Raw genomic sequence first — 27,419 nt, 5'->3', positions numbered from 1 at the left:
TTGCACTAATTAACATATGTATATACTTCTGTGTATTGGGGGAACTTTCAGAGTATGTGGACACCACTGCAGCATTGTTAGGTGGACCCATTTCGCTTCCAAACTGAAAAGCACTCATCCACCTGAGTTTGTTATTATTAAAAGAAATGTCCCCCCACTCAAAAAAAAAAAAAAAATTAAACTGGCAGCACTATTTATAGGAGCAAGATCAATTATCATGGGGCAACATCTAGACTATTTAGTCATGAGTAAGTATCATTGAAAGCAATATGAGAAGTGAATCATAACTAACTTTAGCCCCATTAATTTTATTGGGACATAGCCAGAAATGCTGACCATTTGTTCATGCAAATAGATAATTTACTGCAGCTATGATAAAGAAGTAGAACTCTACATTTCCAGTTTTTAAAAGTGACATATTTCTATTGAACAAATGCGTGATATTGATGCCACCCATGTTGGGTCTACAGAACTGGGTACTAAAAAAGTGATATTAACGAGCTTTGTTTCCAAGTCCCCAATTCCTAAAATGGTTGTTAACTTGACACTGCCAGCCACCCAGGAAAGCTAAAAACAAAACATGACTACCAATATAAAATGAATACAATTGTATTAATGTTTATTTCTAATTACAAGAAACAGAATCAGTCCCTCATTTGTACAAAAATACCTGAAAGATTACAATTAGGTTTACTAGCCCCCAAAAAGCTATTTACAGTATGAAGCAACACATATTGAATAAGAGGTTTTGTCTCTTAAGTTAATACCTTTTGCATTCCCTGAAAACTTAACTTTTATTCCATTTTACAGTCACTAAAAGTCTTGCATTGTGACAATATAATTTACGATAAGCAAGTCTTGCCACTGGAAAGGTGCATTGATTGGTCAAAATGGTCAGGTACTTAGTGCAGAAAAGACAAGACAAAACATCTAAAAACTGAGGCACATGTTTCTTCAAGATTAATTCAAAAAAATAAAAATAAAAAGTTGTACTTTTAAAAAACACCTACTGTAATATGTACTAACTTTTATTTATTTAACCAAAATGGTTTGGCATTTTCCTTCTCAACATATTCCAAGATTGCTACATGAAGTATTTATATTTAGGGAAAAAAATCACAGGCAAGGGGGGAAAAAAAGATAAAAATTCAACAGGCTCCAGAAACAACCCTGAGCATCCCTCATTACATTCATGTCATTTAAATACCAAAAGAAGATAAAATAAAAAGTCAAATATCCTTCAGTCCTTGGATTCTAAGCTGCCAGCCAGCTGTATCTGTTGGAAATATTTCAGATGGGGATGAATTTGATTGTATTTCCAGCAAAAAAGGAAAAAGCAATAATAATGTGCTCAAGTAACATAGCTACCACTTTGATGTGGGCTTGTTTTCATAAAACAGCTCATCTTAAAGTTGGGAATGGGTGTACAAAATAGTCGTCCACCTACATACAAAATCATAATTCATAGTCAAAACTTTTATTCTCAGTTTAAATAAAAATGCAAATTTTATAAATATGGAACAATGCAAAATGATTTATTTAATTTTGCTGGGGAAATGCATTATTGGAACTAAGCTACGTAAACACTGGATCTTAATTTTTTTAAGTCTAAATGGTCTTAACTGAAACTGGAGAATAAGAATGTTAAATTAACGAAAGACTTATTTAAATCTAGGAAGGAATAAACAGAAACATGCAGCGTGAAGTCAGAGACACATTTGCCTAATCTGATGTTTTAAAAAATATTGACAAACACACTTAAATTTAATATGTACACTTAAAACCAAGGAATTCCTAGTAAAAACTAAATCAAGTTTCTTCATTGTATATGTCAACAGTTCGGGGGGGGGGGGGGGAGACTATTAAAATGTATCCTGTAAACTAAAATACAGTGTTTCTATACCATTGATAAATTCAGCTGATATGTATGTTTCACTGGTTACATTATCTTAAACTACTTTCAACACTATATGAATAACCTTATGAATAAAGAACTGTGTTTCCAACTTCAGCCATTTGGATAGACTAGTTGTTAAATGAGATAATCAGTATAATCTGATCTGTATAAAATGGTTTCATGAGATCTCCAAAGACAGAAGATACCCAACTTGCAACAGTAATCTTAAATAATCCTAGGGTGAATATACTTCTTGCTTTATAAATCGTGTTAAGTACTGTATGAAGTACTTCCTGTATGTACTCAACCATCCCCCAAATCCAAGAGTCATGAGCAGTATGGCAGTCCAACGGGAGACCAAAGTAACATTGACCTTACCTTAATGCTAGCTATCACCAGAAGGAGGAAGCCCTTACTGTGTAAACATGGAATAATTGATAATATGAGATTGTTTTGGTTCAAATGTTGTAAAACTGCCCCCGCTGACACAGCGGTATGGAGCAAGTATTATTTGACCCAGCATGACTATACTGACAGATTCCACTTTCCCATTTTTTGTTTTTAAACTTACCTATCAATGTGGGTCAAAGTTGGTTCCAAACAGCTGTATCCACAGGGATGTTCCACATGGAAAGATTTAAAAGTGCCTAAACCAGACTTTATAGTCAGATGGTGAACCAGAATTGAAGCAAGATAAACAGATACTGGCACAAATATTTAAATGCATATTATACCCAAGGATTAATTGCCAATGGTAAATCCAACCATGGCAAGGATGGCTGAACATCTAAATTCCAAATAAATGTTGCAAGCCATCAAGCACATCATCATCATCAAATTATTCCGGTGGCACTTCCTTCAAATTCCTTTGCAGCCAGATTGAATGGATGGAGGCTGCATGGCAGTGCTTTATTGACTGTGCCTACAGTTTTGTACAGGCTCACACTGTAAGCTTTGGCAATCCTTCAGAATACAAGGAGGATACAGTTCAATTGTAGATGTTATTTCCCAAATTAACTTGGTTGGAGTCATTGTTTCATTGATATCACGACCACAAACACTACTCTCAGTCTTGCAGATGGAATACTATCTGATCTCTTAGCCACAGCTAAGAGAGTACTTCAAGAGAATTTCCCCCTCCCTTTCAGTTTCACAGTCAATTACACTTAGTGTTGCATCCCCACTGCAAATTTTATTAAGCGCATTGCACACAACCTTCTAATCCTGGTTGCATGTGTGGTTCGGTGCCAAACTATCGTTTGGTGCTATTGGTGGTCACAGAAATCCCTGGGGTGGGGCCAAGGAGCACAAGAACATAAAAAGCACTCCCAAGCTCCTAACCATGGTTATGGGATTGGACATCTGCACTGTGGCTTTGTGATAAAGAGTCTGAAGATTCAAATAAAATTGTGTTAAAGTAAACACTGAATTTGTGTCATATTAGGTAGATGAAACCACTGACCACCCCTTCACCTGACTCACACAAAACTCTGAAACCACTTGGTACAAATACATATATGTCACTCAGCCCTGCTCTGCCTACTGACAGTGGATTTTATCGGGGTGGGGAGCAGAGTGGAAGATTAACAAACTTGGGGAGAAAAATAGAGAAATAAACATACATCCAGAATAAAACCGATTGAAGACATTTGTGCATAGAATCCAAGTCTTTTGCATGACTGGGTATCTCACTAATATACTGCACACAAGCTACGGCCTTTTATGTCAAAAAGTCAACACTAGAGAGTATGTGTGGTTTTTTCAGAGTTGTATCCATATTATGTTTCTTCAAGAATGTCAGAACATGACAGAGCCTCTGGTCTCCAGATAATTCACACATTTTTGTCTTCTAGATCCTTCTTAGGCTGAAGCAATTCATGCACTACAGGGTTGAAATAAACACCCAAATCCTGCATAAATGTAAAAGCTGTATCAGCTCCTAATATAGGCTGTATGCAATATCCAAAAACAGGAGTGCAAAAACAAAAAACAAAACAGAGAGATCAATACAAAAAAGTAAACACACTAAGTCTTAATTGTCAAGATTATTCCAGGGCAAGAGTTCTTTTCAATCATTTCGCTTCACAAACTTGGTTCAGCTAAGTGGACCAGCCAAGGGACAGTTTCCAGTTTTGTTCCAAATTTGTCTACTAATTTTATGTACCCTTTCCCGATTTTGGGGGGTTGCTGGGACACTCAGCAACAACTGCGCTTAGGTGTTACACAAACCAGCAAAATCTTGGTCTGTTGGCACCAGCTCAATCCATCCCTTTCCGAGTCCCCAAGGTGCATAACGCTTGTGTTTAAAAAACAAAATAAAATGTTGTGTTTTAAAAAAACAAAACAAAAAACAAAAAACCCACCAACCTACAAGTCTGCCATTTTCCTAGTGTCAACTTTCTTTTACAATATTTCTCTAGAAACTCCAGTCTTCGAGCAAAGCCAGTCTTCCGCACAGATCAGAATGGAGGTCATAAGGCCACACGGATGCAGTGGTGTTTGAGTTTAGAGGGCAACACTCCCTTGTTTAGTTGGTAGAACTCAACAAGCTGTATTAGATCAGTGAATTTGGTGCTCCCATCATCCAGGCTGAAAAACATCTGTCCATCATCTTCACACTTGGGAAATCAAAAGAAAAAAATTCAAATTCTTTCCAAGTTAGGTAGCAAACAATATCAAAGGAGGAAGTTTTAACAGAAGTAATCTCAGTCCAGAACTAAGTTTCATTGTCTATTTTGTGTTTAATTCCAACAAAACTGAAATTCCAAATGTAGGGCAAAACAAAATTCTACCTTTTCTCAACCCCTTAGTCCACATCCACAACTATAAAAAGTGTTGCCAGAATGTCTTCCCCTCCCACTTGGACCCCACTGTCAGTCTGACATTTTGAACTTTATCTAAAGTGTGCCTTGCACACTTTCCTTTTCCCCTACAGCGAAATAATGACCTTTGGTACCTAAATTTTTTTTTAAAAAAAGTTAAAATTCTAAAGACCAGCCGTAAGTGAATGTGATTTGGTGTCCAAGGTATCAGCAAAGAAATAAAGGAGTTTCTGTTGCCCATGTGGAAAATACTATAGAGAGCAAGCTTTTAGTAAACCCACAAGTATTGCGAACGATGAGCCACACATCTGAGACAGCATGCCTGTATGCAGACCCTGGACAAGGGGGAAGTGAGCAAGGCAGCTGGCTAGAGCACAGCAATCTAAGGGGTGCAACAAAAGACAATTTTAATTAAGTTGTATTGAACAGCCCCTCCTTTCCCCTAAAGAGTGAACCAGAAGTATACCCTCTCCTGACTGACAGGCTAGGCATCAGCCACTCAGCACACAGTGGGTGGGACCTAGAGGGCCATGAGGCAGGAAGAGAAGCATGTCTTTGTTCAGAAGGAGCAGTGGGAGGTGAGGGAAGCACAGGCAAAGAAAGGCTTAGTGAGGAGCAATGGAATGTTGTTCCCTCATGGTCAAAAGCTAGCTTGGAGATTTCTCTCAAGAAGGAGCTGGCTGGAGGGCAGGAGATGTGGCCATGAGGTGTGGCTGCAGGAAGATTTCTCTGCAAATCTGGGGAAGCCAGGAGAGAAGGAAACTTGAATCCTCTACCATAGTTTTGGTGAATTCAAGGCAAAGGAAGCCAGGGCTTTTGGCTTTGGAGAGAGTTTAGACTAGGGAACAGTTTGTGAGTCAGATGTGGCATTAGAAACATATCTTTCTTCTGTGTGCATTGTTCATCCCTGATATTGTTCTAAGTTTGTCTATCTAGAATGTAACTAAGCTAAGAAAAACTGAGCCTGCACTAATCCAACAGGACGTTGTAAGAGACCTTGCAAGCTTTTTAAGAGTACTTTTGTATTTTCTTACATCTATGTACTTTGTGACTGCGTAACCACAATTTTTAAAGTGTGCCTCCCCAATATCATATGAGGGTATTTTTAGAAGTATTCTTGCAGCTACTGAGTGTTCCTTGTACCTGTAACTAAAAGCTAGGAAAGCCTCAGACAGAAACAGTAGCATTTTGAATAAGTTCATTTTTCATTTTTCTTTTGTTCTTTGCAGTTTTAACCAGCCTCTTTGAGTGGATTTTTAACGCTGGAAAGCAGGGCTAGAAAGGCGTTTACTCTGGGGAAAACACCCCTCAATTTGATTGTTCAGCAACTCTACCAAGTTTTCTCATCACATGTAGGCTGCACGTGGAAGGTTTTTTTTGTACTTTTCCATTGGTAAAGAGAAGGAGAGTTCCCTGGAATTCCACCTGAATCCAGGGTTTTTAAAAAATCTCTGTAATAATTGGGTGGTGGTGGCAGCGAATCAGCTACTAGGTATAGGAAAGTTTAAAGAAACAGCCTTTGTGGGTGAAAGCATGAGAAAGGATGATTCAGCATTTTTCTTCCCCTCACGTGAGTTTGCTCTATGACAAAGGCTGGGTTAAATCCGCTACATAAGTGTTATACTTTATAAACTTATTTTAAATATTGGAAAACTCCTCCCTTGGTGGCATATATTTTGTAATGCTTCAAACTGTGGTCATTAAAATGAAGGCCCAAAGCCTTTCAGTGGACAGAACCACATAGATATTTGATCAACTAGCGATGTGGGGGAGGAAGGGGTTACCTGAACCATTACAAAAGGAAACCAGACATGGCTAAAGTGTGAAACAAAACCTCCCAGCCTCTTTTCAATAGTAATCACTAATCCTACAGCTTGGAACGTATGCACAATACAACTGCTTCTCAAGAAAGCTATTAAAGTTATGTTAGAAAGGGAAAGCAGGAGTGTGTGTGTGTCTGGTTCACACAACCACCCAAAAGAAAGAAAGATGGGGAGAACACATTTCTGGCAGGCATGTTGCAGGAACCCACTAACCTCCTTTCCTGTGCTGGCTCCCAATTTCTGCTTGCCTTTCCCCCAAAACTAGCTGGGCCGGGCACAGAGCATCTGCGCCTCTAGTTGTCCCCCTGCCACTGCCGTTTTCTCCTGCCCACCATTCTCTCCCCCTGCCTGCTGTCCGCCATCTTCTCCCCGCTTGTCATCTTCTCCCCACTTGCCCACCTGCCTGTCAGACAGCCCCTGCTTTCCTCTTTCCCTGCCGGCAGCTCGCTCGTGAACTTTCACGAGAGCTGCCACACATGGGATTAGCGAATGGTATGCCTAAGAGAAATATAGATATATAGATAGATTCCCCACCCAACTTCAGATGTTGGTGACAAGTTGAGTGGAGAATCTCTGGCAGAAATCAGGAATCAGCACAGGAATCAGTTAGGTAAAATTCTGTACTTCAGACTTTCATTGGGGGCATAATTTTCAAATGTTGGCTAGGGTACACAAATGCCTTGTCCCAACTATACACATAAGGGTTACATTCTAAAATTCAAGCCTCTGTTTTTTCAAATAGATTTAAATTCTCAGAACAGTGTGTCTCAGTTCTCCTAACATTCCTGAACTGTTATCACAAAGAATGACAGAAGACATTACACCCAATTGACATGCTATTAGAAGCATGAATCAGATATTTTTGCTTTCATCTATTTTTTTTAGAGTCAAATTGAACATATCTCTTCCCCAGTCTGGCCCTTTGTGTGAGGAGATGCAAGTAGACACCTGCCACATCTCTATGGAGATGGAACATCTGAATATGGTCTTCTTGTGTAAAATCCAATGCACAGAGGTCAAAACTGTATGGTCCATTAACCACTTTTCTCCTGGGGATTTTGGTGTAAATACACAGGCTGTATTCTGATGTTACATCTCCACATAGGTGTGCAGGGACAGCAGAGGCAGGGCAGACACATCCCTTTGCGTGAAGGGCCAGATCAAGGAGAGATATAGTGCAATTCAGCTCACGTAACATTCTAGGGAAAAGGAGAAAATCCAGTATCTGAAAGCTATCATTACCTTGAATCAACCGAAAGATTCCTAAGAAGTCTTTGATAAACTAAGATATTCTATGACAACACCACCAGCTATGCATCAGCTGGTAAACTCCAGGCTTGACTATTGCAATGTGCTCTACATGGGGCTGCCTTTGTATGTAGTTCAGAAACTTCAGTTAATTCAAAATATGGCAGCCAGACTGGTCTCTGGGGTAACCCGGAGAGACCATATTATGCCTGTTTTAAAACAGTTCCCCATCGCACGTTGAAGTCATCTGCAGAAGTCCATCTCCAGTTACCACTGGTACGTCTGGTGGCGACTCAGAACCAGGCCTTCTCTGTAGCTGCTCCTGGCCTATGGAATGCACTCCCAGCAGATACCCGCAGTTTAGGCTCGCTGTTGGCCTTTAAGAGTGCCCTGGAAAAGTACTTGTTTGGCATGGCCTAAGGTTTTTAAATTGTTTTGGGGTGTTTTAAATGGTTTTGAATTGCTTTAAAATTGTTTTTATATTGTTTTAGGTAATATACAAAATTATATTGTGTTTTAGATGCTGTTTGTTTTATGTCTTTTTAAACTTGTTGTGCACTGCCCAGAGCCTTTGGAAGGGTGGTTCTATAAATATAATAAATAAATAAATAACATTTGTACCATAACTAAAAGAGTATTACTTACCGGCAGAATTTGAAAATGTTTAATCTTTTGATGGTGACACAGTGTAAGCACAAATGCCTTTGGATTACTCTGGCTGTCCCGGAGAAGAAAGAGTCTAGGAGACAAAGTAAAACTGATGTGAAAACAAAACAAAAAAAACACCCTTGGACAAATGATGAAAATGCAACTCTATTCTATCTCATCACAGCATGCCAGAATCTAGGCCTTTTCATAATAATCTAATCTGGACTGGTTTTCTGGATATCTTGCAAACACTAAAAGCCCTTTCTCATGATCAGTGAGAACGGGCTCGGGGCACATGAGGAGGAAGCCTTGAAAAGCTTACCTCTCCCGCAGATGATCCCTCCATCCGTGCTGGACATGGAGATCGCTTGCCCAGACGTGCAGCTGCCTCCTCTGGCAGTGCGGAGGGTGGGGGCTCATACACATCGCCCCGGCCCCTGGAACTCCCATAATGCACCACGCGAGTGTGCGGTGCATTATGGGGATACCACCAGCACTAGTAAGGAGGCTGCTGCTGTGCCGACACAGTGTGAGGCCATGCAGCACTGACACAAGATCATTTAGTCTGGGCTAAGGGTGCGCTCACACCCTTGACCCTGGCTGACAGGCGGGGCTCTTTGGCGGGTTTGCCACAGCTGGGAACCATGAGGCTCTCAGCAGTTCTCCTACACACCAAAACCGGGCTTGTCTTCCTCAGCCCGGTTTTGCCTACACGTGAGAACAGTTTCTGAGCTGCAGTGTAGTTTTTTTTTTTCTTTTTAGAAAGAGGAGAAGAGGGGATTAGGTGATCAGGAGGGCCTTTACTGTAAGGAGGGAGAGCACATCAAGGTGGTATAGTGTGTAAATATGTGAGCCTGGATACTAGAACACTTCCTGCCTTCAGGATAGTGTGGGATGATTTTCATTATTTATTTAGACTGAAATGGTAGCTGGTAGCAGGATTTTATCCTTGAAATTTGCTTCTGTGCCCTTGTATATGGAAGCAAATACCAGTACCTTTCTGAACCAATTCAAAGTCAAACTCAAGCATCTTTTAGAAACTTAAAGAAATAACAAATTTATTGTGACATGAGATTTTGTAGGGAAGAGCCTACTTTTCCAGATGCATGGACAACATAGATAGACACAAATGATTAGGGAGGAAGGGTAGAGCTATTTTGCAAGATGAAATTAAAAGAAAAACCTGTGAACACCCTGCAACCAGACACACTATAAATGAATCAATCAGAAGGGGTCCATCAAGTCCATAGACAGGCCTTAGCAGAATCAGGTATTGGGCTTTATCCAAAGCAAGTCGTGACTAAGTCACACTGAAATTAATGACCTTCAAATTAGTCACAACTAACTTGTCTCATTGGTTCAGAATCTCTGCTAACTGAACAAAAAGGCACCTTTTAAGGTGGTGATTTTCTTATATTTAGCAGGGGGAGAGCATCTGGCCCTATCCAACCCTAGCAAAGCATAACTCCAGTGGCTGTTGTTGGTATTTACCTTATCTTTCTTTTTAAGATTGTGAGTCTTTTTTTGGAAACGGAACTATCTTAGTTATTTTTATATGTAATCCACTTTGGAAACTTTGTTGAAAAGTGGTAGTAGTATCATCAGTTTAAATGGTACTTAGCTGTCACTAATTTTCTTTGTGAGGGGCTCAATTTGTGGATTCCTGTCAAAGTCACAATTAAAATGAAATTGTGATGACCTTGCAAATGCTCAGGGCAAAATACCAAACAAGTTTTTAAGGCTCCGTAGTGTGTGTTCCGGGCCTTCCCTATTGGTTCACTCAAAATGTCAGAAGTAACCACAAAAATGCATGCTCATTCTCCTGAACATTGGTATGCTTGAACATCCGCATAGAAAAATTAATATATTTTCATTAAAACAAAATGCTATTACAGTTTATTTTCTAAGTACCCAATGTCACACAGGCTTTTCAGGCTAAATAAAATAGGTGCAGATGTATGAAGATACTTGGACCATGGTTATGTCTGGAACTCCCAGGCACAGTAATAAATATTAAATAATCAATGAAAAAAGCATACCCATCCACAAGACCCTGCTGTTTAATAATCCTGTGTGATTCTTCTCTTGAGATCCTGCCATGAAACCAGTGCTGTGTCCTATGGATAACTGAAGAAAAAATACACACTATAGATTCTACTATATAGGGTTCAAAACACACACACACACACACACACACACACACACACACACACACACACACACACTTACTTCCAACCCTTCTAATGACTGTGTGCTTAAAGCTGCCTTGAGCATTTCCCCTCAAAACAGGGAGATATAACTATTTGAATAAGTACAGTGGGTATAGGAAAGAATCACCCCCTTTAATAGACCTTAAATTCTGGTTCCCTTACATCCTGAAATGAAAACACAAAAATTCCCTTCACCAGCTGTACTTATCCAATGCAACCTATAACATCCAACTGAAAAACAACACAATTACAGTCCAGAAAAAGTGTCAGAAATAAAAAACAAGAATTACTGAGATCGAAAAAGGATCACCCCCCCAATGTCAATATTTTGTTGAACCACCTTTTGCTTTAATAACAGCCTTGAGTCTGTTGGGATACTTCTCTATCAACCTTGCACATCTAGACGGAGCAATATTTGCCCACTCCTCCATACAGAACTGTTCAAGTTCGGTCACATTGGATGGTAGGTGTTGGTGGACTGCTATCTTCAAATCTCTCCACAGATTTTCTATGGGATTTAGGTCTGGGCTCTGACTGGGCCACATGAGGACGTCCACTTTTTTCTCCTTCAGCCACTGTGTGGTCAATTTTGCTGTGTGCTTCGGATCGTTGTCATGTTGAAAGGTGAATCTTCTGCCCATCCTCAACTGTCTGGCAGAGGGTAGCAGGTTTTCTTCCAGAATCTGACGGTATTTTGCCCCATCCATTTTTCCTTCTACCCTAACGAGAGCCCCAGTCCCTGAGGCAGAGGAACACCCCCACAACAGGATGCTGCCACCTCCATGCTTCACTGTAGGTATGGTGTGTTGTGGATGGTGAGCTGCGTTGGATTTACGCCAGGTGTACTGTTTGGTGTTGAGGCCAAATAGTTCAATCTTGGTCTCATCTGACCAAGACCTTTTTCCATTTGAAATCAGAATCTTCAAGGTGCCTTCTGGCAAAGCTCAAATGAGCTTTAATGTGGCCTTTCTTGAGAAGTGGCTTTCTCCTTGCGACCCTCCTGAACAAGCCACATCTGTGGAGCGCTCGTGAAATTGTTGTCACATGCACAGAACAACCACTCTTTGCCATGAAGTCCTTTAACTCCTTCAGAGTGGCCATTGGCCTCTTGGTAACCTCTCTTACCAGTTTCCTCCTTGCTCTTCCATCCAGTTTGGAGGGCCTACCGGATCCAGGGAGGATAGCAGTCCACCAACACCTACCATCCAATGTGACCGAACTTGAACAGTTCTGTATGGAGGAGTGGGCAAATATTGCTCCGTCTTGATGTGCAAGGTTGATAGAGAAGTATCCCAACATACTCAAAGCTGTTATTAAAGCAAAAGGTGGTTCAACAAAATATTGACATTGGGGGGGTGATCCTTTTTCGATCTCAGTAATTCTTGTTTTTTATTTCTGACACTTTTTCTGGACTGTAATTGTGATGTTTTTCAGTTGGATGTTATAGGTTGCATTGGATAAGTACAGCTGGTGAAGGGAATTTTCTTTGTGTTTTCATTTCAGGATGTAAGGGAACCAGAATTTAAGGTCTATCAAAGGGGGTGATTCTTTCCTATACCCACTGTAAATGGCTTTTTCATTTACTGTAAATGAATAAGTAAATGGCTTATTCATTTACTTACACTGGCTGCCTATAGGTTTCCGGGCAAAATACAAAGTGCTAGTTATAACTTATAAAGCCCTAAATGGCTTAGGCCCTGGGTATTTGAGAGAACGTCTTCTTCATTATGAGCCCCACCGTCCTTTGTGGTCGTCCGTGGAGGTCCGTCTCCAGTTGCCACCAGTTCGTCTGGTGGCCACACAGAGATGGGCCTTCTTGGTTGCTGCCCCAGAACTATGGAATGCACTTCCTATTGAGATACGATCCTCCCCATCTCTGACAATTTTTAAAAAACATTTTAAAACCCATCTTTTTACTAAGGCTTTTTCAGCTTCTTGATAATGTATATGTTAATTCTCTGCTTGATTTTTAAATTTATTTATTTATTAAACTTCTATATTGCCCAAACTTCCCTCTCTGGCCGGTTAACATAAAAACAATAAAAACAAATATAAAAGTTAAAACAATGCAACAATTTAAAAACAGCCATAAAATTGTTAGTTTTTAATTGCTTTTATGTGTTTTATATGTGTTTTTAACTGTTTTATCATTGTAAACCGCCCAGAGACACAAGTTTGGGGCGGTATACAAGTGTGAAAACAAATAAACAAACAGCCCTGTTTTTCTGCAGTTACAATGGCCTAAACATTCTACTGCATGTCAGGTGCCAAGATGTGAAGAATCCGGTGCATGCCTGGTGCAAGCACAAGTGTTCTCTACTGCCACCAGGACACCTCTGGCACCTGGTGTAGTAGATGGTGCTGTTTGTCACCTTTTAACACATTCTTTATTCTCCTTCCTGAACTTCCCAATAATTTAAAACAGAACTTCCCAATAATTTAAAAACACCCTGCAAATCAAACTAAGACAAATATTCAGAAAAGGATAGAAGCACATTTGAGGGGTGGGGATAGAGAGACAGATGAATCTGCCATGGTCACTAACTCACACATTAACACGCCATCTATCTTAGTATTTTCTGTGCTAACTGGAGGCAGTTCTCCCGAGTTTCAAATGGGGTCTTTCCCAGTTCTGCTTGGAGATGCAGGAACTGAAAAAGCACACAAGGACATACATGTTCAATATGACATGGTCAATACATGACCACGTGCAACCATATTCATATAGCACATGAATGGACTATATACGGGATGTTCTGCATTTTTCTAGGTGCAAAGTAGGCTTTGAATGCTCAAAAATACAGTATCAGTGCAACAGAAGTGTTATCTTCTGGGAGCATAAGCTGTTAAACAAATACACATTTTTTACACAATCACACACACACACACACACACACACATCCATAGAGTGTGGAGGAGAGCCCTGAAAACATGAAAGGTTCTTTCATCATGACTACTACACCATGTAGTAATAGTAGTGGATTGACTACAATTCTGAGGCTAAGCCAGGCTCAAATTAAATCCTAATTATCAATTTTAAGGCCACCAAGATAGAATTGAACTTTACTGAGGACCAAACTGCAAGTTAAATTATGCATGTAGTTTGGTTCAGTATGCCTACTTTTTTTTTAACCTAGGGTGATCTAGATCAAAATTGCAGCATGTGGTGAGAGGGCCTTTAACTCTTTCCTCTCCACTGTGGTTCTGATGCAGACCACATCTCTCCCCAGGCTGCTATTTAAGTTACAAAAAACAATCATGTAGGGCCAAACTATGTGTTTAATGTAATTAAAGAGTGGCCATGGCTTGACACAGTTTTGGGTTAATTTTAATCAATCACTTTTAATCAATTATTGGACATAATGCAGCCAAACCTAAGCACTTAAGCTGTATTGAATTCAACAGAACCAAGAAGCACAGGCTTAAATTTTCCCACTGAAATGAATAGTACAATCTAGCTGTCCAAATACCCATCAATTTTTGTCTGCAGTTTTTCTTACCTGTGCTTAGTGAGGATGGGTGTAGTGGACTTTGGCTGCCTAGGATATTCATTCTTGTGCTGCGTTTCTACAAAATGAAAGTATCAGAATTTAATTCCAGCCAAACCCTTAATATTACTGGATATATGGAGTACAAGAACTATGTAATGAAGCTTGTTCTAGTTCCAGGTTCCTGATGCCATGCAAGGAAAATGGCATATCTTCCAATCAGGGGTGATGTACTTCGGCTATCTTTCTGCTGGCACTTGTTTTAAGATTGGTACTAAATGCCTGACCTAGGTTCAAATTCTCACTCAGCCATGAACCACACTGGGTGATAGAGATGTGCATGAACTTGTTTGGAGGCCCTTTTATGGGCCTCCGAACAGGTTTGAACACTGGCTGGTTCAAACATTCTACAAGGGCGGGGGGTAGGTCTTTAAGGCCGAGGGAGGGTGCACTTACCCCTCCCCCTGCTCCCCCCCACACTGGAGTTTTGTAAAATGCCTCAGGGTGGCAGCATACCTCCCTGCTGCCCCTCCTCCTCCTTTGGCTGGAAGTGACCGGAAGTACCGGGAGCGCGTGTGCATGTCGAGCGCATGTGCACGTTGTGATCATGCACAAGCCCATCTGATGGGCACGAGTGCGCGTGCAATGTGCACACACACGCCTGGTGCACACACACACACGCCCAGTACTTCCAGTTACTTCTGGCCAAAGAAGAAGGGGCGGCAGGGAAGTATGCTACCATCTTGAGGCATTTTACAAAACTCCAGCGCCAGCGGGGGGGAAAGCAGGGGAAGGGGTAAGTGTACCCTCCCCTGCCCTTAAAGTCCAACCCCACCCTTTGAGCCATCCTCGCTCAGTTCTGTGCACATCCCTACTGGGTAACCAGTCACTATCAAAGTCTAACTGATCACACAAGGTTCTTGCAATGATGTGGAGAAGGGGAGGGGGAACAAGTGTTCAAAGACGCTCATATAAAATAAGTTCTTGAAAGATGAGTGACAGTATCAGAATGGCCATTGCTGGCATCCTTCTGTCAATCTGAAAAAAGCACCAATGCCAAAACTAGGGACCACACAGGGCTAAGAGGCCAAATGGCTTCAGATACAATGGCTTCAGATACTACTTCTCCTCCTCAAAGAATGAGATGCAGATGGTGGGCGGGGGGGGGGGATCACCTTTGGTCCTCATGGATTAATAACAGGATGAAACTTGCTTTAATCACATGAGGAGCTGCTGGGTATTCAACAGAGAAATGAAACACAACACAAGCTATGTGCCTTAGTCATGAGTCAGTCAAGGCCATGGACCATCCTCTTTGGATGCCGGTTCAAATCCCCGCTCAACTAGAAAGCTTGCTGGGCCATCTTGAATCAGTTACTGTCTCTCAATCTAGTCTATTCCGAAAATAAGTGGTGGGTAGGTTGATGACAACACATACTGCCCTGAGCTCTCTGGAGAATGAGAAGAATTAAAACATCCAGCACACAAAAATTGATATTCCTCAGACTGAGTTGTTTTTGCAGAGCATGTCACTTCATCCCCCATCTGTGATTTCTATTGGGGTGGGTGAGGTATGCGATTCAGCAAAGGCCACTCCTGAATACATACAAGATTAAGTTTCCAAAAAAGCTACATTTTTAGAAGCAATAAATATAACAATGTTATGAATACAATACAAACTGACATCTTGTAAAGGAATGAGAGCCTTTGGCATGCATACTTTTACATTTATTTAAGCATTTATATCCTGCTCTTCTTCCAAGGAGCCCAGAGCAGTGTACAGGGTAATGTTTCTCCTCAACAACCCTGTGAGGTAGTTTAGACAGAGAGAAGTGGCTGGCCCAGAGTCACCCAATGAGTTTCATGGCTGAATGGGGATTTGAACTCTGCTCTCCCTGGTCCTAGTCCAACGCTCTAACCACTACAGCATACTGGAATTGTAGGCCAATTTAAATTGTATATAACTAGTAGCAACAATAACTCCATCTGTATTAGAGAAACCGTGAGCTGGCTAGAGGTGCAAGTTCTCCTGAAGAATACACACAGCCTGAAACATATGCGAGAGTGCGCCCCTATTGCCTCCTTAAACATAGCCACCTTATACACACCCACATCCACTGTACCGTGAAGAGAGGAGAGCTGGTCTTGTGGTAGCAAGCAAGACTTGTCCCCTTAGCTAAGCAGGGTTCACCCTGGTTGCATATGAATGGGAGACTAGAAGTGTGAGCACTGAAAGATATTCCCCTCAAGGGATAGAGCCACTCTTGGAAGAGCAGAAGGTTTCAAGTTCCCTCCCTGGCTTCTCCAAGAAAGGGCTGAGAGAGATTCCTGCCTGCAACCCTGGAGAAGCCACTGCCAGTCTGTGAAGACAATACTGAGCTAGATAGACTAGTGGTCTGACTCAGTATATGACAGCTTCCTATGTTCCTATGAACACTGCTGAACAGAAGTTGTAAATGCAAAAGCTAGACCTTGGGTCCGGAGGCAATTCAGATGCTACCGAGGGTGCTGTGGGAGTTGTGGGAACAGATGCAATGCAACTGTTCACATGCAGTATCTGAAGAAAATTGTATCCTGTGGGTGGTGACCAGTGATGTGGTTACTTTCCTTACTAGCACCAGCGTGCTAGTAGGGTCCAGCAGTGTTGGCATGGGAAGTAACCCCCATCATGTGATTAAGATTCAAAGATTACTGGCAACAACAACAACAGCAAGAAAGCAGCCATATCACAGCAGATCCTATACTGCTGCAGATAACATATCCATCTTTTCATTCATCAGACCTACATGAATAATGAAGTTTAAGTCAGTGGCAGTGTCTAGGTGTTGCAGTACTACAAGCTATTTCTGGTCACAAAATAAAGGTTGATGTACCATATAGGAAGGAGCTCCCTTACCCTCCAAGCATGCCCTTCTTCCAAGGCTGCACTCTGTGCTTCTGCTGGATTTTCAATAACTCTTCCTATTTGTCCTGAAAAATCCATTGCTACTAAGGAATTTTCAGACACACTTCTCTGAAGAAGAAAAAAAGAAATAACTACTGGTTATTTTTATTATTTCAAAAGTTCCAAGATTTTCCGAATTTCCAGACTTTTTTTTTTAATAGCTGAACTTTAGTTTTTGAATCTGAAGTTCACCAGCAGCTATGACTGGAACACATCCTTGTAATGGTATAGAGAAGCTGGATGCATTAGAACTTCTCAGATTTTTAATTTGATATAACTACAGGTTGCTTACCTATAACTTTGGTTCTTCTAGTGGTCATCTGTCCTCTTACACCAATGAGCTATGCACCTGAGCAGAGACCTCGTTGGAACCTAACAAGCTCAATTCTCCTGCTTTGGGCGGGAACCCTGCTCACAGCCACTGTATGAGGCTGCACCACTCCTCATCCCCTCAGTCACGGAGTCCAGCTTCAGTAGACCCCGTGGGGAGGACGGGAGGGCATGTAAAAGGACAGATGACCACTAGAAGAACCTAAGTTACAGGTAAGCAACATGTAGTTCTTCAACGTGGTCTCTGTCTTTTATACCAATGAGCGCATAACAAGCTAGCACCCAAGGAGGAGAGAAGAAACAGAGGCAATATGTAATCTGCCAGAAATATTTATTACAGAAATGAATACATCAACTGAAAATGGACTGCAGGACACTCCTGCCAAAAAAAAGCATCATTCCATGCCCTGGCATCAGAAGCATAATGACGGATAAACGAGTGGGACAAAGCCACCTGACAGATAGCATCCAGGGGAACTGCACGATCAAAGGCAACGGAGGCCACCATGGACCTAACTGAATCGGCCTTAATGGTGGCAGGTAACTGCTTATGAGCCAACTTATAGGAAAGCTCAATTGTTGAAACTATCCACCGAGACATGGATTGAGCAGAAACTTGGAGGCCTTTATGTGGCCTATCAAACAGAACAAACAACGAAGGAGTTTTCCTCCACTCAGCAGATCTCTGGACATAGAAGGATAAAGCCCTCCTAACGTCCAAACAATGTAACCTACGCTCTGTGTCAGAGGAAGGGTCCTGGAAAAACACAGGAAGAGTGAGTGGTAAAGAATGATAAAACTTAGAGACCACCTTAGGAAGGAATTGGACATCCAGCTTGAGCACAACCTTGTCCCTGTGAAACTGAAGGTATGGCAGATCAACCCTCAGGGCCTGCAATTAACTCACCCTTCTAGTGGAGATGAGGGCCACCAGAAAGGCAACCTTCCAGGTCAGGAGACGGGGGTCGATGTTGGCCAAAGGCTCAAAGGGAGGCTGTAGCAAGCGTGCCAAAACCACAGAAAAGTCCCAGGCTGGTGACATAACAGGGTCGTCTGGAAAAACATGGGACAGACCCTTCAGGAAACCTTTAACCACTGGGTCCTTGAACCACGAAGCCCAGGTAGTCAGGGAGTGAGCCACAATGGCAGCCAAATGGACCTTAAGGGATGAAAGCTTCAAACCAGATTCTTTAAGGGAAAGCAGATATGTACATACATTCTGCACAGATGGGTTAAACGCGTCGAGCCCATGCAGGGAAGAGATGGAAGAGAAGTGAGACCACTTATGGTAATAGGATTTTCATGTGGACTGCTTCCTGACTGCAAGCAAAATGTCCTTAAGTTTCAATGGGAAGTTGGCAGTACCTTCTAGGCCATCAGGTTCAGGGGCTGAACATCCGGATGGAGCACCCATCCCCCCTCCCATGACAGCAGATGCAGTAGGGCAGGGAGGCACATTCAAGTTCCCATGGGCCACCATTGGCCTATCAGGATGGCCCTGGCACGATCCACCCTCAGTATTCTCAGCACCCTCGGTATGAGAGGGAATGGAGGAAACAGGTACAGTAGATGGCCGATCCAAAACAGGATGAAGATATCGCCCAAAGAGCCCTTGCCTTCCCCTCCCCTGGAGTAATAGAGGGCACAACGAGCATTGTCCCGGGAAAAAAATAGATCCAGAGCCGAAACACCCCACTTTGCAAATATGTCCCTTAGGACCCTGTGGCCCAAGGTCCATTCGTGGGAGACCATCGTCATCTGACTCAACGTGTTTGCCTTGACATTTAGTGAATTCTGCATGTAAACTACATGAGGCAACACTGCATGTGCCACACACCAATTCCAAAGGTCCACTGACAGGAACAGGAGGCTCCTCAAAGATGTGCTGCCTTGCAGATTGACGTAGGCTTTTGCCATCGTATTATCCATCTGGACCATCACCAGGCAACCTGCAATCATGGGCAAGAACCCTCTGAGTGCATGGGAAATTCCCAGTAACTCCAAATAGTTGATGTGTCAGCCTTTTTCCCTGAGTGACCAATGACCGCTCAGGAGAAACCCGTCCAAGTAAGCCCCGCAACTGAGCTCCAACGTGTCAGTCGTAATCACCCATCATGGCTGGGGAGCCTGGAAGGGGGCGCCGAAGGTCAGATGGCACGTCTCAGCCCACCATGTTGCTGCTGCCTGCACCCGCTGAGGGGGGCATGAGCTCCAAATGGGCCAAATCCTGAAGGGGGTCAAAAATGTCCAAGAACCACTGCTGAATGATGCGCATCTGCAGGTACACTTGAGGGAGCACATATGCTGTGGCAGCCATATGTCCCAAAAGGTGCTGCACCGAGTGCATAGTCTGTGGTCTCCCAGCTAGAAAGACCATGGCAAGAATACGTATGCAGGAGGAAGCCCTTTTCCAAGGCCGTATTGAAGAGCAGCCCGATGAATTGTATCCTGCAGGTCGGTTCAAACTGAGATTTCTCAAAATTGATCTGGAAACCCGGACCCTGCAGGGTATCCACAACCATCTCGAGGGCGTCCAGGACCGCTCATCTGGTGCTCGCCAGGATGAGCCAATCGTCCAAAAATGGCAGGACCTGTAACCCTCGTTTCTGAAGGAAAGCCACCACCGGGGCTAGGCATTTTGTAAAAACCCTCGGCGCCATTGTGAGACCAAATGGCAAGGCTTTGAATTGATAGGAGATCCCCCCTATCTGGAAGCGCAGGAAGTACTGATGCTGAGGGTGTATCGAGACGTGATAATACGCGTCCTTCAAGTCTAGGGAGACCATCCTCATGCCCTTTTCCAAGATGGCCAGTATAGTCGGTACTGACAACATCCAGAAACACCTGTACACCAGGTGCCTGTTCAGGGCCCTGAGGTCCAGTATAGGATGCCAACCAACATCCGGTTTTGGCACGATAAAGTACTGGGAACAGAAACCGGGACTCTCCAGATTGGTGACCCATTCTATTGCATATTTCGACAGAAGAGTGGAGACCTCCTGGGCCAATTCCAGAGTATACGGAGTAGTCATGACCCTGGACACACAGAACTCGAGAGCACAGCCCAAATGTATGACCATGAGGACCCACTGGTCCGTGGTCACCTTGTCCCAGCTTGCCGAAAATGGGGCCAGGTGAGTCCTAAAGCTCCCCAAGTCATTGTTTCTTTGGAAAGGTGTTTGGGCTCTGTTTTTGAAAGGCTGGCTTACTAGGCTGGGGCCTGACTTGTATTGGGACTGGTACTTGTTGCCACGAAAGGAACATTTGGACAAAGACTGCTGCTGAGAAGGGGCCTTCTGTTGTTGATAAGGGGACCCTCTGGAAGGCTTCTGCAGCTTGGGGGTCAAAGAAGAATAAGACAAAGACTTCGCCATGCTCCTCAGCTTCTGGACCTTTTGAAGCAACCTTTTGAATCCTTCTGTTCCGCGAAGAGCCTAGAACCCTCAAATGTGGGCCTCGTAGGTCAGTCCAGAGGAATGCCGCCTGGCATGCCGCCTGAGAGCCACAGACGTGGCCATCACCTTGGCCACACACTCCACTGAGTGTCTAGCTGAGTAGAGTTCTTGTTTTGCCACTTGTGTTGCCTCTCGGATGAATACCTTAGCCGGCTCACGCTTGTCCTGTGGCAGTAGATCCATAAAGGGGGTCACCTTCTCCCACAGAAAGTGGTTATAACGGGCATTGTAGGCCTGATAGTTGACCACCCATAAGTGGAGAGCCGAGTAAAGCCTCCTCCTGAAGGAGTCCAACTTTCTGCCCTCCTTTTCACCTGGCGTCAACTGGCTGTGACCCCTGGCCTTCTGCAGAGACGCCGCAACGACAATAGAATTAGGCGTGGGATGATTATTTAAGAAAGCTGTATCATCCTGTGGTTGCACCCTACAGAGGTTCTCTAAGCACCTAGTCTCCCATTCCAGGTCTCCCATATGTGAGGCTCTCCAGGTATCAAGAGCCGTAACGGGGCTTAGCATAGTCTGAGTAGTCCAAATGATAGTCCACTTGGTAACGTCCATATGTCCCAGAGTCCCAGCACTAAGCACCATAAGAGGATGGCTCAACCTCATCCAAGGGGGAATGTCGCTCTGGCATATGGTACCGATCCATATACATTTTCTCACGACAGTCCCAGTCCTGCTCCTGTCTATACTCAGAGGAGAGTCTCAATGGGAACTCCAATCCCTAGGGGGGAGACGTTTTGTTGATGTCAAGATGAATGACGCCAAGGCAGCCATGGCGTGTCTTCAGAGGACTTGTCCAGAGAATACGCCGCCTCCTCGGATGAAGCATATCCAGGTTTGTCAGTCACCACCGACTGTTCTCTGTTTGTGTGGGCATGCTCAGGTGCCAAGGCAAAAGAGTCCCTGGCCTGTGGTAAGCTAGGCTGAATGGAAACCAACGACTTTGGTACCGGTGGGGCTGAAGCCCTTGCTGGGCGATCCAGGAACACATGGTCCATTCCCGAGTCCAACTTAAGCTTCTTGGCCAACGGGGCCTCTGACACAGGAACTGACGCAGTCTTCCTTTTCTTCGGGATAGGAGAGAGGTGTTGACCCACTGGCAAATCATGAGGTAACTTCGGCTTCTTCTTTTTCTTCGGCTTCAACATCGAAGGAGTTGGAGAAGGATCCGGCCCCACAGGCAGAGGACACTGAGGCAAGTCCTCAGAACGCACCAAAGCGCTTGAAACCATCGAGAGACCAATGACAGGATACGCCAAAACCGGTATCAAGACCGGGTTTTCAACTTCTATGGGAGCGGATTTCTAACGCTACAACTATGCCGAAGAAGCCATCTTAATCGACCTCTTCAACGATAAGACCTCTGAAGAATGGAGAGCCAAGTCCCCTGTGCTCAGGCGAGAAGCCCTATTCTTTCGAGCCTGCTTTGTAAAGCTCTGGCAATGAAGACAGGTCTCAACAATGTGGGATTCCCCCAGGCACAAAAGACACTCGGTATGAGTATCGGCGGAAGGGATCTTAGATCTGCAACGGACACATTTCTTGAAGTTTGTCATGCCCAGCATAAACACCATAGGCCGGCTGGCCATCATGCTCCGTCCCAGCTGGGATCGGAGCTCCAAAGAGAGGGAAAACCTGTAAAAAACAAAACACCAAGAATTAAAAAAAACTAGTACGCGAAAAATAAGAAATGAAGGAAGAAATAAGAAGGAAAGCAGGAAGAAAACAAGGAGGTAGATAATAATCCTACTCGTTGCTGAGCTGCAGATTCCACAATGTTAACTGAAGCACGGGCGACGAAAGACTGAGAGGATGAGGAGTGGCGCAGCTGCATATAGCGGCTGAGGGTAGGGTTCCCTCCCAAAGCAGGAGAATTGAGCTTGTTAGGTTCCGATGAGGTCTCTGCGCAGACAAATAGCCCATTTGTGTAGAAGACAGAGACCACGTTGAAGAAACAGATGTTCTTTGGGCCTGCAATGCCCTCCATGTCATGTACAACTGTAGTTCCAAAATTAGTTAATCATGAATAAATTGCTAGTTCTATATGGCTGCACGGAATCAAGTCTTCCTGAAAGAGCCTTGACTGTGACAGACACCAAGTGGTGGAAATCAAATAGAATTAGGCTTTAAGTACATGGCTTCATGGTTTCAGCACTACTAATGAGCAAAAGATGGGCGTCAGCTACAGTCCACTGCTCATTCAGCCATTTCCAGGAAATATTATTCTCCTCCATTCATCATTTGGTGACTCCAAAGTCACTACTGCTAGGAAGAAACTTCTTGACAGAACTGTGAACTGGCTGCAATATAAATACGTTCATATTTAAATTCCAGACTTACTACAGGAGTGGTAAAGTGTGGAAGCAGAGCTTTCCTCTGTTGTGGAATTCGGTAGTTCTGGTACAGCAACATCCCGTACTGCAGATTGGAGAGAAAAAGATACACCCCTACTTAATTTGATCCAACTGTAATAGTCAGGATTATATGGTAACGATGCTTGCAGATAGAGAAGTCAGAATGTTAACAAGTGATACGATGAATACTAATACTGTATTTATATACTGCTTTTCAACGAAAGCTCTCAAAACAGTTTACACAGTAGCCAATAGTCAGGGATTATGGGAGTTGTAGTCCAACATCTGCAGGAGTGCCAAAGTTGTGCAGCCCTGGCATACACATTAAAAATAGATGTAACTGCTGAGAAACAGCCGTTGAGATGCATTGGCCTGGTCACTGGGATTTAGGGATTGATTTATTAGGCTATCAATGTACAACAGGGCTACAAGTTGGGTTTCCAACCAACAGCACCCCAGAGGATATATTCCCAGTAAGTTATATGAAAACAGAAGGAACGGGTTGTGGGGTACGGTAAAGACTGAGAAACACCATGAGGTGGGTCTCACAATTAGTGAGACCCGCTTTTGCCGGGTTTGCGGGGAGAGCGTGCTAAGTCCACTCTCCCTACAGACGATCGAGCAGACCTGCCTGGGTGGCCGGATCGACCACCCACACGACTGCTGGCTCCGTGATGGAGCCGGCAGGGGCTGGGGAGTTCGGGATCTGCACAGCCCCCGGAAGCTCCAGTATGACCTGCGTGAGTGCACAGGGCATACTGGAGAGACCCCCAAGCCGGGAGGCTGTTTTTCAGCTTCCCGCCGAGGGTCTACTCGTGAGTAGCCGTGGCGCAGAGCCACGCCGCAGCTACTCACGATCCCAAAAACCAGGTTTGCGCTCGCTCTGCAAACCCGGTTTAAGGGGTGGGCTATTTGAGCAGGTTACCCACTCAGGAACCACCAGGCTCGCAGCCAAGACCTGTGGTTCCCACGGTAGGACGAAACTGGGCTAGCGGAGGCTAGCCCGATTCCATCCCATCATGTGAATAGCCTCCATATCTATCTGAATTAGGCCCTATTTACGTTTGGTCTCCATACACATGTACCTGGAAAGCAGAGGTGCTATTTTCTGAGAAACAGAGCTCCTAATAAGGATTATAAGTGCAACTGGCATGATCTCTGTAGATAGAATACCCTTTTCAATCCACAGCTGCATATATTGCAGGGGACATATGCATAGCACTCATATAGAACTGCAGATAGTTCTCACAAATGGTGCATCCATGTGACTGGAGCCTATCCACAAGCTCAGTAGTGGCCCTTGTATGGGGATCACTATAAACCGCATTGACCCCAAGACAAGAGGGAAACCAGTACCTTGAGGAGTCTAAAGGCAGTCATCCAGCACATCCTGCTCTGCTCATCCTCAGCACACAGCAATCTTAATTCTTTAGTTTCATTTCTCACTCTGTTGGGCTACAATATAAAAGACAAAAGTTTATTCCCTCATAGCAAAGGACAAGAGATGTACAGGTGAAACTCAAAAAATTAGAATATCGTGCAAAAGTTCATTAATTTCAGTAATGCAAATTAAAAGGTGAAACTGATATATGAGATAGACGCATTACATGCAAAGCGAGATAAGTCAAGCCTTAATTTGTTATAATTGTGATGATCATGGCGTACAGCTCATGAGAACCCCAAATCCACAATCCCAGAAAATTAGAATATTACATGAAACCAATAAAACAAGGATTGTAAATAGAACAATATCGGACCTCTGAAAAGTATAAGCATGCATATGTATTCAGTACTTGGTTTGGGCCCCTTTTGCAGCAATTACTGCCTCAATGCGGCGTGGCATGGATGCTATCAGCCTGTGGCACTGCTGAGGTGTTATGGAAGGCCAGGATGCTTCAATAGCGGCCTTCAGCTCTTCTGCATTGTTTGGTCTCATGTCTCTCATCCTTCTCTTGGCAATGCCCCATAGATTCTCTATGGGGTTCAGGTCAGGCAAGTTTGCTGGCCAATCAAGCACAGTAATCCCATGGTCATTGAACCAGGTTTTGGTACTTTTGGCAGTGTGGGCAGGTGCCAAGTCCTGCTGGAAAATGAAGTCAGCATCCCCATACAGCTCGTCTGCGGAAGGAAGCATGAAGTGCTCCAAAATCTCCTGATAGACGGCTGCGTTGACCCTGGACTTAATGAAGCACAGTGGACCAACACCAGCAGATAACATGGCTCCCCAAATCAACACAGACTGTGGAAACTTCACACTGGACTTCAAGCATCTTGCATTGTGTGCCTCTCCATAGTGATGTGCAAGGTCCGGAGAAGTCCGGACCGGCACCGAAGGGGGGCCTTGTTTTTAGGGCGGGGAGGGCTTGCTTAGCCCTCCCACCTCCTTGCCCCCGCCAGCGCCCGTATTTCCTAGTATAGGGGCGCTGGAAACCAGCCCCCCCCCCCGCCGCCGCCGCGGCGAAAGAACTCCCCATGCCAGCCCTCCCTCCCTCCCAGCTAGCTGGCCGCCCGCCCGCCCTCTCGCTCACCGTTCACCGGATAGAAAATGAGAGGAGCTCCGGCACAGAGCTCCTCTCGTTTAGAAGGCCTCCCGCAGAATGGTGTTTTGTGCGCGCCGCAAAGCACACCGTTCGCCGGAGGCCCGGTCTACCCGCCGGGAAAGGGCCGGGTAGACCGGGCCTCCGATCGCTGGGTAGACCAGGCCTCCGGCGATCAGAGGCCCGGTCTACCCGCCGGGAAAGGGCCGGGTAGACCGGGCCTCCGATCGCTGGGTAGACCGGGCCGCCGGCGATCGGAGGCCCGGTCTACCCAGCGATCGGAGGCCCGGTCTACCCGGCCCTTTCCCGGCGGGTAGACCGGGCCTCCGGCGAACGGTGTGCTTTGCGGCGCGCGCGCGCGCAAAACACCATTCTGCGGGAGGCCTTCTAAACGAGAGGAGCTCTGTGCCGGAGCTCCTCTCGTTTTCTATCCGGTGAACGGTGAGCGAGCGGGCGGGAGGGCGGGCGGCCAGCTAGCTGGGAGGGAGGGAGGGCTGGCATGGGGAGTTCTTTCGCCGCCGCAGCGGCGGCGGGGGGGGGGGGCAGCTGGTTTCCAGCGCCCCTATACTAGGAAATACGGGCGCTGGCGGGGGCAAGGAGGCGGGAGGGCTAAGCAAGCCCTCCCGCCCTTAAGGGCATACCCCCCACCCGGACCCGAACCAGGCAGGGCCGGACCGGTCCGGCAGTTTGGCCATTCTTTGGAATGGCCGCCGGACCGGTTCGGGCACACTACTACCTCTCCATTCTTCCTCCAGACTCTGGGTCCTTGGTTTCCAAATGAGATGCAAAAGTTGCTCTCATCAGAAAAGAGGACTTTGGACCACTGAGCAACAGACCAGTTCTTTTTTTCTTGAGCCCAGGTAAGACGCTTCTGATGTTGTTTGTTGTTCAGGAGCGGCTTGACAAGAGGAATACGACATTTGAAGCCCATGTCCAGGATCCGTCTGTGTGTGGTGGCTCTTGATGCACTAACTCCAGCCTCAGTCCACTCCTTGTGAAAGTCCCCAACACTTTTGAATGGCCTTTTCCTGACAATCCTCTCCAGGCTGCGGTCATCCCTGCTGCTTGTGCACCTTTTTCTTCCACACTTTTCCCTTCCACATAACTTTCTATTAATGTGTTTTGATACAGCACTTTGGGAACATCCAACTTCTTCTGCAATTACCTTTTGAGGCTTTCCCTCCTTATGGAGGGTGTCGATGATGGTTTTCTGCACAACTGTCAAGTCAGCAGTCTTTCCCATGATTGTGATTCCTAATGAACCAGACTGAGAGACCATTTAAAGGCTCAGGAACCCTTTGCAGGTGTTATGGATTGATTAGCTGATTGGAGTGGGACACCTGGAGCCTAGACTGTTGAACCTTTTCACAATATTCTAATTTTCTGGGATTGTGGATTTGGGGTTCTCATGAGCTGTACGCCATGATCATCACAATTATAACAAATTAAGGCTTGACTTATCTCGCTTTGCATGTAATGCGTCTATCTCATATATCAGTTTCACCTTTTAATTTGCATTACTGAAATTAATGAACTTTTGCACGATATTCTAATTTTTCAAGTTTCACCTGTATAGTACAAGTGTAAAATATAATAAGATACATACAATGCCACTTTCTGAGGTACAGTTGGCTGGGATGTGCAAAAAGGCCTTTTCTGT

General features: G+C 44.4%; 1 protein-coding gene across 19 annotated transcripts in view; it reads right to left on the bottom strand.

Moving 5' to 3' along the window:
• Positions 1-593: 593 nt before the first annotated feature.
• The window catches only part of GRB10 (growth factor receptor bound protein 10), a 228,294-nt gene continuing 201,468 nt past the window's right edge, over positions 594-27,419 (bottom strand). For all 19 annotated transcript variants that reach the window (XM_053260436.1, XM_053260443.1, XM_053260434.1 and 16 more), the window contains 7 exons: positions 24,579-24,677; positions 23,209-23,286; positions 17,033-17,149; positions 14,149-14,215; positions 10,478-10,565; positions 8,436-8,529; positions 594-4,515 (listed from right to left, as the gene is read on the bottom strand). In XM_053260436.1, coding sequence (XP_053116411.1) covers positions 4,369-4,515; positions 8,436-8,529; positions 10,478-10,565; positions 14,149-14,215; positions 17,033-17,149; positions 23,209-23,286; positions 24,579-24,677 — 690 coding nt within the window. In that variant the 3' untranslated portion in view covers positions 594-4,368. The remainder of the gene's footprint in view (positions 4,516-8,435; positions 8,530-10,477; positions 10,566-14,148; positions 14,216-17,032; positions 17,150-23,208; positions 23,287-24,578; positions 24,678-27,419) is intronic.

Source organism: Hemicordylus capensis, chromosome 6 (genome assembly GCF_027244095.1).
Source record: "Hemicordylus capensis ecotype Gifberg chromosome 6, rHemCap1.1.pri, whole genome shotgun sequence".
In the NCBI taxonomy this organism is placed as follows: domain Eukaryota; kingdom Metazoa; phylum Chordata; class Lepidosauria; order Squamata; family Cordylidae; genus Hemicordylus; species Hemicordylus capensis.
Note: the sequence above shows the minus strand (reverse complement) of the source record. Positions and strands in the feature narration are given on the sequence as shown.